The 15349-nt window shown below is 43.1% G+C and overlaps 1 protein-coding gene across 3 annotated transcripts in view; it reads left to right on the top strand.

Moving 5' to 3' along the window:
* The window catches only part of LOC144684672 (collagen alpha-1(XXVI) chain-like), a 202185-nt gene that overhangs the window by 158214 nt on the left and 28622 nt on the right, over positions 1-15349 (top strand). For all 3 annotated transcript variants that reach the window (XM_078548762.1, XM_078548763.1, XM_078548760.1), the window contains exon 8: positions 11664-11753. In XM_078548762.1, the coding sequence (XP_078404888.1) occupies positions 11664-11753 (90 nt within the window). The remainder of the gene's footprint in view (positions 1-11663; positions 11754-15349) is intronic.

Genomic DNA, 15349 nt, shown 5'->3' with positions numbered 1-15349 from the left:
GCCAACCTGAAAATTACCCATTTTTCCTGACTCTCTGTTTCCTGTTAGTTATCCAATCCTCTAGCCAAGCTAATATATCACCCTGAACACCATGAGCTCTTATCCTGTTTATTAACCTTTTATGTGGCACAATACCAATGCCTTTTGGAAATCCAAATACACTACATCTACTGGTTCTCCTTTATTCACCCTGCCTGTTACATCCTCAAAAAATTCAAATAAATTTCTCAGACATGCTTTCTCTTTCAGGTGACCATGTTGACTCTGTTTGATTGTATTATGATTTTCTAAATGTCCTACTACTTAATAACGGATTCCAGCATTTTCCCAGTGAAAGATGTTAGGCCAACTGGCCTATAGTTTTCTGCTTTCTGTCTGTCTCCTTTCTTGAATAAGGGTGTTATATTTGCAGTTTTCAATCCACTGGGGCCTTTCCAGAATCTAGGGAATTTTGGAAGATTACAACCATTGCATCCACTATCTCTGCAGCCACCTCTTTTAAGGCCCAAGGATGCAGGCCATCAGATCCAGGGGACTTGTCGGCCTTAAGTCCCATTAGCTTTAGTACTTTTTCTCTAGTGATAGTGATTGCTTTAAATTTCTCCCTCCATTTTTCCCCTTGACCTTTTTTTACTATTCTCAGGCTGCTTTTTGTGACTTCTACTGTGAAGACAGATGCTAAATATTCATTCAAAGTCTCTGCCATTTCCTTGTTTCTCAGTAGTAAGTCACCAGTCTCATCCTCTAGCTACTCCTGTTGTTTTTACAGAAACTCTTACTGTCTGTTTTTGTATTTCTTGCTAATTTACTGTCATATTCTAATTTGTCCTTTCTTTTAAGTCATCCTTTGCTAGTTACTAAACTTTTCCCAATCTTCTGAGCTATTGCTAATCTTTGTAGCATTGTACATCTTTCCTTTCAATTTGATACCATCCTTAACTTCCTCAGTTAGCCACGAATGGTGCATCCTTCTCATTGAGTCTTTCTTTTTCAATGGAATATATCTTTGTTGAGAGTTATGACAATCTCTTTAAACATCTGCTATTGCTTATCTACTGTCTTACCTTATAGCCTATTTTTATAACCTATTTATAACCTGTCTTCATACCTTTGTAATTATTTTTATTTAAGACACAAGTTTCAAACCCAATTTTCTCGCCTTCAAACTAAGTGTGGAATTCTATCATGCTATGAGCTCATTAATTAATCCTGCCTCATTATGCATTACCATGTCTAAAATAGATTTTTCCATGGTTGGTTCCAGAACATATTATTCTACGAAACTATCCCAACTACACTCTATGAACTCATCCTCCAGACTACCTTTACCAATTTGATTCACCAAGCTATATGAAGATTAAAATTGCCCAATCAACCTGTAGTATCTTTCCTACAAGCCCCATTATTTCTGCCTTATTCTCTGTGCTCTAGTATAGCTTCTGTCAGGGGCCTATAAACTACTCCTACCAGTGACTTCTTTCCTTTGCTATTTCTTATTTCCACCTACACTGATTCTATATCTTGATCTTCTGAACCAAGATCATTTCTCACTACTGTACTGATCTCACCCTTTATTAACAGAGCTACACCACCACCTATTTCTTTCTTCCTATCCTTCCAAAATGTGAAATAACCTTGAATATTCGGTTTCCACCCTTGGTCACCTTGCAACACATCCCTGAAATGGTGATCATATCATACTCGTTTATTTCTATTTTTACTCTTTTTAAATATTTTCTACTATTCCCATCTTGTTATGAATGCTGTATGCATGCTGATTAATTCTGTCCTTTAATTCTGTATTTTTACCATTTTTCTTTACTCTGACCTTATTTGCTGGTAACAGGCACCATTGAGTTCCTCTCTAAGTCACTCAACATCCTGACTTGGAAATATATCACCGTTCCTTCACTGTTGCTGGGTCAAAATCCGGGAACTCCCTTCCTAACAGCACTGTGGGCGTACCTATACCACATGGACTCCAGCGGTTCAAGAAGGCAGCTCACCATCACCTTCTCAAGGGCAACTAGGGATGGGCAATAAATGCTGGCCCAGCCAGCAAAGCCCACATCCCATGAATGAATTTTAAAAACTCTTACATTTGTAAGCTCTGTCTGCCATACCGGGGAGTGGAGTCTTGTGGGAGTCCTACAGTGGGGAGTCTCCCAGGATAGAGTCTCATGTCAGCTGGACAGAATTGCAAAGACCTCAATAGGTCATCTCTCAGTCTTCTTTTTTCAAGAGAAGAGAGACCCAGCCTGTCAATCCTTTCTGTATATATGTATATCCATCCATTTCTCGTATCATGCTTGTAATTCAACTCTGCACCCTCTCCTGTGCCTCTATATCTTTTTTATAATATGGTGACAAGGACTGCTCCCAATAATCGGTATGGTCTAAAGAGGGTTCGATACAGGTTTAGCAATTCTTCAATTCTATCCTTCTAGCAATAAAACCTCATTCATGTTTTATTTTTTAATGGCATTGCTAACATGTGGCACAATGTCTGGTGATTGATGTATTTGTACTCCGAGTTCCCTTTATTCCTCTGCCCTACCTAGGCTTGCATCTTCAGGTAATAAGTGACCTCCCTATTCTTCCTACCAAAATGAACTACCTCACATTTATCTGGGTTGAACTTCATTTGCACCTTATTTGCCACATTGATGATACCCATGGTTTAAAGCTAAACTGTGGTTTAAGGTACTGTGGAAAGAAACCAGAAAATATCAAAGCAACGACACTCAAGCAGGGAAGAGCTAATGTCAGCGATTTAAGGATGGAACCTAGCACAGGTAGATTGCTGGGTAAAGTAGTAAGGGAACAATGGAGGACATTCAGGGAAGAGATAGTTCAGAACAAACTAGGCAGATTGCTTTGAAGAGAAATGGCCTAGTATCCGAAGCTAATGTATGACCAAGGAAATAAAGTTGAAATAAAACTGAAAAAGGAGGTTTAGAATAAATTTTTGGAGCAAGATTCCATTACTAACCAGAGACAATATGGAAAGGACAGAAGGAAATTGAAAAAGTGAATTCAGGAGGCAAAGAGAGGTTATGAGAAAAGATTAGCAAACATATGAAATTGAGCCTAAAACTTTCTATAAACATAAAGTGTAAGTGGTTAGGTAGGGGAAAAGTTTGACCTGTTGATGTGTATATGGACTTCCAGAAGGCATTTGGCAAAGTGCCACATGGGAGGCTTATTAAGAAGATGGAAGCCCTTAAATGTAATGGGAAATGGTGGTATGGATACAAAATTGGTTCAGTGACAGGAAGAAAGGCTGATGATGGTGGTATGGTTTTCAGGCTGGGCGGTGGGTGCAGTGCTGCTCTCCAAGGGTCAGTTTTAAGTCTATTATTCCTTTCAATTTTTATATGCAACCTAGACTGGGTTGTAGCAATATAAAGTTTGCAAAGGATACAAAATTTGGCAAAGTTTAGATAGTGCTGAGGGCTTTGATAAGCTTCAAGGTGACATAGCCAGGATGGTGAAATGGGCAGACGCAGGGCAGATGGAGTTCAGTATGGAGAAGTGTGAAGTGGTGCACATTGTGAAGACAATTTATTATAAATAACAGAATTTTGAAATACAAGTGAGCAATGAGACATTGGAGTTAAGAGACACAAAAGGTAGCAGGACAAGTGGGTAAGGTGATGAAAAAAGCATCTGGCTTACTTCCGTTTATAAATTGGAATAGAATTTTAAAACAACAAGATCACACTAGAAGTTTATAAATCACTGGTTAGGTCTCAGCTGGAGTATTGTGGGCAATTCTAGGCCCACACTTCATGGAAGATGTAAAGGCCTTAGAAAGGGAACAGAAAAAGTTTATTAGATCTCCCCCTGCAGCCTAACGTACTCTACAATATGAGCTATGTTTGCTGCGTCTTCCACATTTTCACCACCCAGAGAGGAATGACCATTGAGCGGCAGGACTGGAAAACACAGTCTCGATCCTTGTCAGAGGAGAAAATAGCTCACAACCTGGTGAGTTCATGCGTCAATCACTGAGCATCAGGACTTTTACTAAAGTTCTTTATGTAGTTGCTGCATGAACAGCACTGTCCTATTCTGTATAAGACAGTGACCCAGTAACCACCATTATAAATAGCTTCACCTGAACTACAGCCATCCACCTCGCACTGATTATCATAATAAGCCATTCTCAAAATGAATCTCAGAACCTTGTTGTGGTAAAGTGTACCCACTATCAGCCTTCTGAGTCTTTACTGTATGTTCCCAAGTACTTCCACTTAGTGAGTGTAAGACATAGTCATAGTCATAGTCATAGAGGTCTACAGCACAGAAAAAAGGCCCTTTGGCCCATCGAGTCTGCGCCAGTCAAACAAGTACCTAACTATTCTAATCCCATTTTCCAGCATGAGGCCTATAGCCTTGTATGCCATGGCATCGCAAGTGCACATCCAAATACTTCTTAAATGTTTCTGCCTCTACCACCTTTTCAGTAGGTGAGTTCCAGATTCCCACCACCCTCTGGGGGAAATAATTCTTCCTCACATCCCCTCTAAACCTCCTGCCCCTTACCTTAAATCTATGCCCCCTGGTTATTGATCCCTCCACCAAGGGGAAAAGTTCCTTCCAGTCTACCCTATCTATGCCCCTCATAATTTTATACACCTCAATCATGTCCCCCCTCAATCTCCTCTGCTCCAAGGAAAATAACCCCAGTCTATCAAGTCTCTCCTCATAACTAAAACTCTCCAGCCCAGGCAACATCCCGGTAAATCTCCTCTGCACTCTCTCTAGCGCAATCACATCCTTCTTATAATGCGGATTCCAGATCTGCACGCAATACTCATGCACCCTGGAGTCCAGCCTGCCACTCCTGGACGCAGATCAGAGGATCGGAGGCAGCCCCAAATGCCAAGGTGGGTTTGGTTAAAAGGCTTCAATTCTCTGAGACTTCATCCCAGGTGTATTGTTGAATATTAAGCCCTCTAGACCTCACCCACCCACTCCCCATCAATGACAATCTATGCCCCTCCACCCACCCCAATGGCCCCTTATTCCCCCCATGCCAATCTAAAGCCCCTCATATCTTCCATGCCAAACTATGCCCATCCACCCACCCTCATGTCCCCTTATATCCCCTGTCAACTTAGTGCCAACTCATGCCAACCCATGACCCCTCCACCCACCGCCCTTTGCTTTTAAACCCTTTTTGCCAACTCACTCAGTATCCACCAAGGGCAGACCTCAGGATCCATGCTGAGCAGAAATATAATAAAGTTCTATGGGAAAAATGTTCTCCAGTGCAGGAGCGGGCGCGCCTCGAATCCTGAGGGTTACCATTGACCAGAAACTGAACTGGACTAGCCATATAAACACTGTGGCTACAAGAGCAGGTCAGAGGCTAGGAATCCTGCAGTGAGTAATTCACCTTCTGACTCCCCAAAGCCTGTCCACCATCTACAAGTCACAGGTTAGGAGTGTGATGGAATACTCCCCACTTGCCTGGATGAGTGCAGCTCCAATAACACTCAAGAAGCTCAACACCATCCAGGACAAAGCAACCTGCTTGATTGGCACCTCTTTAACAAATATTTACACCCTCCATCACCAACCCACAACCACTACCATCTCGAAGGAGAAGTGAAGTAGACACAGGGGAACACCACCGCCTGGAACTTCTCCTCCAAGCCACTCACCATCCTGACTTGGAAATATATCGTCATTCACTGTCGCTGGGTCAAAATCCTGGAACTCCCTCCCTAACAGCACTGTGGGTGTACCTACACCATGTGGACTGCAGCGGTTCAAGAAGGCAGCTCAGCACCACCTTCTCAAGTGCAACTGGTGATCAGCATTAAATGCTGGCCTAGCCAGTGATGCCCACATCCCATGAATGAATTAAAAAAACTAACCAGCATTGCAACTTTTAATGATTTGTGTGCTTGTGCTCCCAGGTCCCTTTGCTCCTTTACCTTTGTGGTCAGGCAGAACCTTTCGCTGCTATATATGTCTCCTGTTACCTAACCTGGTTCTGATGCTGCCACAGGATTTCACCTTGCTGTTTGCTATTTTGGGCCTAATTGTTCATGTTCCTCTTTGTGAAGGAGATAACCCTGTAATTACAGCCAGCTCTCAACAATGCCAGAGAAACTGGGTCTACACTTCAGGCCTTTGTCCTTAAGGCTTCCTCTAGATATTGCACATGCTGCAGTACACATTGCAGATTTGCATATGACCCATGCATTGGTGCACAGGTGCATTCCCACAGTCTCTGAAATTCCACTTTAGGGGCTCTGAACTTTAAAGATGACACAAATGATCAAGGGGCACTCCTCTCTCATTCACATGAAAAGGTAAGAATACATTAGCTGCATCTCTACTGCTACTGTTCCTCCTTAAATGTGTCATGTGATTCACCATGTGTTCGCAGGCTGAGTGAATCTCCGACACTGAATTTGCTGAGCTGGTGTTGGACTGGTCAGGAAGTGGAGCATCCTCCTGATGCACTCTCAGAATCCTGGATATAGATGTGTTACCCCAGTACCCATATGAAATGGATTGGCATGGAATTTCAAACCTAATTCTTTGAGTGGCGCAACACTGTTGCCGAGGCCTCAGACCACCCAGAGTCTTCACAGCCATTGAAATACTTTTAATTACTGTAATATAGGAAACACCGCAGCCAATTTGCATACAACAAGCTCCCACAAACAGAAATCAGATAAGTGAACAGTGCATCTACTTAGTGTCAGACAAATATTGGCCAGGGCAATGGGAGGGCTGCACTGCTCTGCATCTTTAACCGAAATACAGAACACAGATAGACCACAACAGGAATATTGAGTGCTGGACATCTGGAATGAAGCATTCAGTGAATGTAGAAAACTGTAAGGAAAAATTCAATAGATATTTGAGGGGAGTTGGGGATTGAGGGGGTGAATGGGTGGTTGAATGACGGAGGGGATGAATGAGGAACTAGATGAATGAGTATGATGTTTGTGTTTAACGTTTATGCTTTTTTGTAAAAGGACATTTTAGTTAAAAAGAAGTGTTATATAATAAAACCTGCCAGTAGGGTGTGCTAAATCCTGGATGTATTGTCCTCTGCTGCAGAATAAGGAATAAAGGGACCTTCTGTTTTTCACACAGGAAGCTGGGGTTCAGAAGCAGATAACTGTGTGTGTGTATTCTTAATTGTTAAGAAGTGACAAAATAATTCAAATGGTGACGAGGATGGGATCATCATTATTAGGGGCTTTAGAGGTTTTTGATCCAGCTACTATGGACCTTGTAGTTTATGTCGAGCAAATGGACCAGTTTTTCATTGTGAATGAGAATGAAGAGGAAAAGCAGGTTTCAGTATTTCTTACAGTCATCGGAATAAAATATTTCACTTTACTGAGAAATCTCATTGCTCCTGACAAGCCAGCAGATAAAAGCTTTAAAGAGCTTGTGGGTGTTTTGAAAAAGCACTTTGATCCCAGACCAGCAAATATTGCCGAGAGATTCAAGTTTCACTGAAGAGAACAGCTTGAGAGTGAGTCAGTTTCCCAGTTAGCTTTTTGTTTTTATGTTTTGGATTCCCAGTTCCTGGCTGAGTTGAGAAAATTAGGGGAACATTGTGACTTTGAAGGTTACCTGGAAGAAGCATTGCGTGATCGCTTGGTTTATAGACTAAGGAATGAAAGAATTCAGCGTAGATTGTTAGCGGAGCAAGAGTTGACACTGAAGAAAGCATTCGAAATTGCGCAAAGCTTAGAAATGGCAGAGAAACAAGCTGGAGGTTTGAAAGCACATTCTAACAATGCTGAAGTTAAAATAGTAAAGTTAGGGTATACTTGCTTTCAAACATGTTACCACTGTAATGGAATAGGGCATAATGCAGAAGCCTGTAAGTGGAAAACCGCTGATTGTCACCACTGTGGAAAAAAAGGACACATACAGTGTTCATGTAGATCAAAGGCTGATCACAGTAAAGCAGTATCACCAAGAAAAGGGCATCTCGAGGAGCACACAGACAAGCAGCACCTGAAAATAAACAGGCAGTTTAAAAAGATGCATTACTTGGAAACAAAATACAAAAGTAATGCGAATCCAGATGAGGCAGAAATGAAACTAACAGCAACAATGCAGGGGAGCAATTGTATTACATTCAGTCTGATCTGAAGCTAGATGAAAGACTAAAAGTTGGCATTGCCTTAAATGGTAAAATGGTTGAAATGGAGGTTGATACTGGAGCATCTGTTTCTATTGCTTCAGAGAAGACATGGGAGAAAACTTTCAAGAAATGTCCATTGGCGAAAGCCCTCCTCCAGCCTAGCACCTACACTGGTGAACCCGTAAATATACTTGGAAAAATAGCAAGGTTGCCTCTTATCATTGTGAAAGGGGATCGTCCATCGCTTGTGGGCAGGAACTGGCTAAAAGTAATTCAACTGGACTAGAATAAAATAAATAAAGTGCATTGCAACCCCATGTTGCAGTCCTTGTTAGACAAGCATAGAAGGTCCTTCAAAGAAGGTCTTGGAGTTATTAAAGACATTGACGCCAAACTTACTGTGAAGGCCGAAGCTTCTCCAAGGTTCTTCAAACCACATTCAGTTCCCTACTCAATGCGACAGAAAATTGAGCAGGAACTAGAACAACATGAAAACTTTCAGATAATTGAGAAAGTTGATTATGCAGAGTGGGCAGCTCCAATAGTCCCAGTAGTGAAGGATGACAGGTCTATCAGAATATGTGGTGGCTATAAAATCACCATTAATCCTTTCCTGGAAATGCATCAGTACCCTCTACCGAAAATTGAGGACCTGTTCGCTGCTTTGAATGGAGGTGAATTATTCACAAAGCTTTACCTATCACAGGAATTTTTGCAAATGCAGCTGAGTGAAGATTCCAGGAAGTATACAACCATCAGCACACACACAGAGGTCTATAGCAGTACAAACGACTACAATTTGGAATCGCATCATCACCAGCCTTATTCCAGCAGGCCATGGACAAAATACTGCAGGGCCTCCCTGGTATAATTTGCTTCCAAGACAACATGCTCATCACCAGGAAAAGCCTCCTAGCTCATTTAGAGAACCTAGACAGGGTCCTGCATCAATTGGAAAAATACGGCATCCACTGTAAGAAATTCAAATGCTTGTTCTTGAAGCCCTCAGTGCCTCACCTGGGACCTGTGATCGATGAAACTGGCCCCTCAACCTCATTCAGAAAGGTGGAGGCAGTGGTGAATGCACCACAGCCCAAAAATGTTAAGGAGCTTCTTTCATTTTTGGGACTTGTGAATTATTACAGCAAGTTCATTTCCAGTTTGGTACCAAGGCAGCACCACTGAATAATCTGCTGAAGAAGAATGCAAAATGGGATTGGCCACATGCCTGTCAGGAAAGTTTCAAGGAGCTCAAGCAAGAGTTCTGCTGAAGTCCTGGCACATTTCAATGAAAAGTTACCTGTCAGCCTGGCTTGTGATGCATCTGGATCTGGTGTTGGAGCTGTCATCTCCCACACATTTCCTGATGGCAGTGAAAGGCCCATTGCTTAAGCCTGACACATATTGTCCAAGGTAGAACAAAATTATGCCCAAATTGAGAAGGAAGCTCTGGGACTAATCTATGGAGTCAAGAAGTTCCACCAATATTTGTAAATTCATGTTAATTGCAGACCACAAGCCTTTGACCTGGTTACTTAGCCCGAAGTCACAAACTCCGACACTTGCCGCTGCACGCCTACAAAGGTGGACACTGATCATATCTGCTTACTACCAGTACGAAACTACATTTCGCTCCACTGAGAATCATGGAAATGCGGATGCTCTTTCCAGACTTCCGTTACACCACAGCTCCACAACCCAAAGTGAAGTCACTGCTTTCAATGTGAACCAAATAAACATGTTACCTGTTAAAGCGGATCAAATTCGACTTGAAACTCAGAGGGATACTGTGCTCCCCGAAGTTTACCTGTACACACAGAAGAGTTGGTGTGTACCTCAAGAAGTGACTACTGAGCTTAAGCTTTACTACATGTGTAGATTTGAGCTGACTCTGCAAGATGGTTGTTTGTTATGGGGAATCCGAGTTGTTATTCCTCAAATTCCAAACACGAGTGTTAGAAGAGCTTCACCTCAGTCACATGGGAATTGTCAAACTGAAAGTATTGGCTCGTCTATGTGTATGGTAGCCACACCTGGATAAAGACATTGAAGGCATGGTCAGTGATTGCCTTCCATGCCTAGAAATGAAGTCTTCTCCTGCACCTGCCCCATTACATCCGTGGGCTTGGCCTGACCACCCATGGCAGAGACCTCATGTGGACTTTGCTGAACCACTTCTCGGACATACTCTCCTGACTGCGGTGGACGCCCACACAAAGTGACCTCATATTATTCCCATGAAGTCGACTACTTCAGCAAAGATCATTGATGGTCTCCGGAACGTGTTCACTGCTTTTGGATTGTTGGAGCAGATTGCGTCTGACAATGGCACACAATTCACATCATGTGAATTTCAAACATTCCTGAAAAACAATGGGATCAAGTAGGTTCTCATCTCACCTTACCACCCATCCTCAAATGGTGAAGCAGAGCGTTTTGTCCAGACATTCAAAATGGCCATATTGAAGGGGAGGACACACACAGACTGGAAGTTGAAGCTAAAGAACTTTTTGATGATGTATCGTAACACTCTACATTCAACAATAGGCGTATCTCCTGCTGAGCTGATGTTTGGAAGATGACTGCGTACCAGAATGGATTTGCTGCGTCCGGATTTGAAAGAATAGATTGGTTCAAGGCAACTTGATCAGAAAAGGTCACATGACACAAGTAAACCAGCTCGTGAGTTTAATCTGGATCAGTCTGTTTGAGTCCGAAATTACTGTGGGACATCAAAGTGGCTCCTGGGAAGAATCATCAAGCGTCAAGGACCACTGACCTATAGTGTTGAATCTTCCTGTGGAATCTGGAAGAGACACACTGACCAGATTAGAGAAGCCAAATCCAAGGAACCAAATTTCCAGGGATCTCCAGTCATTGCGGAAGATTTCTGGGAAACATCTGCTGTAGTTGGTGAAACCCGACTTAATTCAACTGACAAACCTGTAGCTAGCTACAACTGTTGAAACTGAACAGAAACAAGTAGAACAGCAGAACTTTCCATTTCTAAGCAAACAAACTGAGATACCTAAGCCAACAATCCTCTCTAGACCAAAGCGAATCTGCAAGCTGCCTGACCGGTTTGTTCCTGGTTAAAGAGGGAGGAGATATGATGTTTGTGTTTAATGTTAATGCTTTTTTGTAAAAAGACATTTTAGTTAAAAAGAAGTGTTATATAAAATACCTGCCAGTAGGGTGTGCTAAATCCCAGATGTTCAGAAGCTAATAGCTGTGTGTGTGTATTCTTAATTGTAAAGAAGTGACAAAACACTTCAATGTGGGAATGGGTGAATGAGGGAATGGATGATTGAGTGATTGAATGAGGGAGTAGGTGAATGATGGAGTGAGTAAATGACGGAGTGGGTGATTGAGTGAGGGGATGAATGACGAAGTGAGGGAGTAGGAGATTGAGAGAATGAGTGATTGAGGGTGTTTGGAGATTGATTGATAATAAGTAAACTACCAAAATGATGGCCTATGTGCTTTCACCCAGTTACTGCCATTGTTTGATTTTGTTTCCCATTCCCAGCTGACACGCCTCTGCCCGCCATCAGGACTGATACTCTGCTGAGAGGCCTTCCAGGCTCTCCAGGAGAACGAGGCCCAGCTGGAACACCAGGTAATGTTCAGTGTTACTTCATCTTTACAACTATCATGAGGAAGTCTCTGAATCAGATGGGATGTCTGTAATGAGCAGCAACAGCTGGGTTCTTGGTAAATGTGTTGAATGTACAGCCTGGTTATAAAATAGCATTTACTACTGGATTCTCACTGGAATCAGCTGTTCAAGTGATTTTAGTAATGCATCTCTTTAAGGGGCCAATGGAAGAGCAGTTCTGGGCTCATCCCCTCACATGTCCAGCCTCGACTCTATCATCCATCGACAGACCCGAGCTGAAAGTCAAGGCTGTTCCCCCCCCGGACCAAGATAGATTGGAGAAGAGTTACTCAAGAGTCCCTCAGGGTAGCCAGCTTCAGAATGCCTCTGTCGGGTCCTCACAAGCAGTTTCCCAGCTAGGGACTGTACTTGGTGATTGGAAACAGTGAGAATAGAGATGAGAGGATGTAGACAGCAACCTGACAATAAGTTTGATAACAAATTAACATTGCCAACTGGAAGCCAGGATAAAGCCAGGCTTAAAAAGAACGAACTTGCATTTATTTAGTAACTTTTCTCATCAGTAGGACACCCCAAAGAGTTTCACAGCCAATGTAGGAGTTTTTGAACAGCAGTCATTGTTGTAAAGTAGGAAAAACATCAGCTCATTTATGCACAGCAAGATCCCACAAACAGCAGTTTGATAATCAGATAATCTGGGGTTTCTTGTGGTGTCGATTGAGAGACAATTATTGATTGGGACACTGGGGATAACTCCCCTGCTCTTCAGCTGAACCGAGAAAAGGCACGTCTGACAAGTGCAGCTTTCCCTCAGTATCATACTGGAGTTTCAGCCTTGATTTTGTGCTCATGTCTCTGGAGGACTTGAATCCACAACCTTCTGTCTCTCCTACTGAGCAGGCCCAGCACTAAATGTTTATCAAGCTGTAGGTACTAAAAATGGTTTGGTGGATTACTGATGTCATATGACCCAATTTGCATATTTAATGAGGTTTCTGCTTGTTGCTAAGTCACCATTATACTGTCCAATCAGAGGCAATTCCTGGCACAAGGCCAGCTTTATGGAGGATGATTGAAAATGGGAGATGAATGAGGCTGAAGGTTGGGAATACCCACTTGTGCCTCACCTACACTGAAATGTTGAGCCCAAAAAGCTGTAGGAATGGAGTGCAGTTAATTAATATTTTTGGAACAAAGATTGACAGATTTTGCTAAGTGTAAAAGGGAGTAGAATACACCAGAATACAAGGGGGTAGAAGTCAAGCTTCAGCTGCACAAAGCCCTGGTTAGACCACACCTGGAGTTACTGGGAGCAGTTCTGGGCTCTACACCTTAGGAAGGACAATTTGGCCCTGGGGAGAGTGCAGTGCAGTGTAGATTTACCAAAAAGATACCTCAGACTCCAAGGGTTAAAGTATGAGGAGAGATTACACAAACTAGGGTTATATTCCCCTGAATTTAGAAGATTTTGGGATGAAGTTGAATTTGAATCGATAGAGGTTTTCAGGATATTAAGGGGAACAGATAGGGCAGAGAGAGAAACTGTTTCCACTGTTTGGGGAGTTTAGGACCAAGGAGCATTATTTAAGAATTAGAACCAGACATTTCAGGAGTGAAATTAAGAAACACTTCCACACAGTGGTGTAAGTTTGGAACTCTGTCTCCCACAGATGGCAATTGATCTAGATCAATTGTTAATTTGATAGATTAATGTTAACCAAAGGTATCTGGAGCAAAGGCAAGTTCATGCAGTTAAGTCACAGATCAGCCAAGAACTCATTGGCTCAGGGGCTAAATTGTCTCCTTGAGTCCCTGTGCTGTTAAGGTGTATGAAACCAGAGTGCCATGATTAAATTGAATGATAGAATGGGATTGAGGGGCTGAACAGACATCTCCTGTTCATAGGAGGGTCAGTGCTGCTCATTGGAGATGAGCATCAGCAGAGGGGGTGAAGTTAAGTGATTAGGAATAGAGATCTGGTTCTTATAGCAATAGTGACTAGGCTTCAGAAGTACTTACTTGGCTGTAAAGCACGTGGGCTGTTCTGAGTTGCGAAAGTGTTAAAGGTGTGCAAGGCAGCATTGCATTCTATCTGTACGCTGTCAAACATTGGCTGTGAGCACTGCCTGACTGTAGCCGGGCAGACTCTCTGTTTTTGGGTGTGAACACTGCATGTCTCTATAAACCGGGCAGAGTCTCTGTTACTGGGTGTGAACACTGCATATCTCTATAGCCGGGCAGACTCTCTGTTATTGGGTGTGAACACTGCATGTCTCTATAACAGGGCAGAGTCTCTGTTATTGGGTGTGAACACTGCGTGTCTCTATAACCGGGCAGAGTCTCTGTTACTGGGTGTGAACACTGCATGTCTCTATAACCGGGCAGAGTCTCTGTTATTGGGTGTGGGCATTGCATGTCTCTATAACCGGGCTGAGTCTCTGTTACTGGGTGTGAACACTGCATGTCTCTATAACCGGGCAGAGTCTCTGTTATTGGGTGTGAACACTGCATGTCTCTATAACCGGGCAGAGTCTCTGTTACTGGGTGTGAACACTGCATGTCTCTATAACCGGGCTGAGTCTCTGTTATTGGGTGTGAACACTGCATGTCTCTATAACTGGGCTGAGTCTCTGTTATTGGGTGTGAACACTGCATGTCTCTATAACCGGGCAGAGTCTCTGTTACTGGGTGTGAACACTGCATGTCTCTATAACCGGGCAGAGTCTCTGTTATTGGGTGTGAACACTGCATGTCTCTATAACCAGGCAGACTCTCTGTTATTGGGTGTGAACACTGCATGTCTCTATAACCGGGCAGAGTCTCTGTTATTGGGTGTGAACACTGCATGTCTCTATAACCGGGCTGGACTCTGTTACTGGGTGTGAACACTGCATGTCTCTATAACCGGGCTGAGTCTCTGTTATTGGGTGTGAGCACTGCATGTCTCTATAACCGGGCAGAGTCTCTGTTATTGGGTGTGAGCACTGCATGTCTCTATAACCGGGCAGACTCTCTGTTATTGGGTGTGGGCACTGCATGTCTCTATAACCGGGCAGAGTCTCTGTTATTGCGTGTGAACACTGCATGTCTCTATAACTGGGCAGAGTCTCTGTTATTGGGTGTGGGCACTGCATGTCTCTATAACCGGGCAGAGTCTCTGTTATTGGGTGTGAACACTACATGTCTCTATAACTGGGCAGAGTCTCTGTTACTGGGTGTGGGCACTGCATGTCTCTATAACCGGGCAGACTCTCTTTTATTGGGTGTGAACACTGCATGTCTCTATAACCGGGCAGACTCTTTGTTATTGGGTGTGAACACTGCATGTCTCTATAACCGGGCAGAGTCTCTGTTATTGGGTGTGAACACTGCATGTCTCTATAACCGGGCAGAGTCTCTGTTATTGGGTGTGGGCACTGCATGTCTCTATAACCGGGCAGACTCTCTATTATTGGGTGTGGGCACTGCATGTCTCAATAACCGGGCAGACTCTTTGTTACTGGGTGTGGGCACTGCATGTCTCTATAACCGGGCTGAGTCTCTGTTTGCTCCCAATCCTGCCAGTTACCAGCTTCTCAAATCCTCTCATGCCATCC

Source organism: Cetorhinus maximus, chromosome 9 (genome assembly GCF_964194155.1).
Source record: "Cetorhinus maximus chromosome 9, sCetMax3.hap1.1, whole genome shotgun sequence".
Classification (NCBI taxonomy): Eukaryota; Metazoa; Chordata; class Chondrichthyes; order Lamniformes; family Cetorhinidae; genus Cetorhinus; species Cetorhinus maximus.
This window is presented reverse-complemented; position numbering and strand designations above follow the sequence as displayed.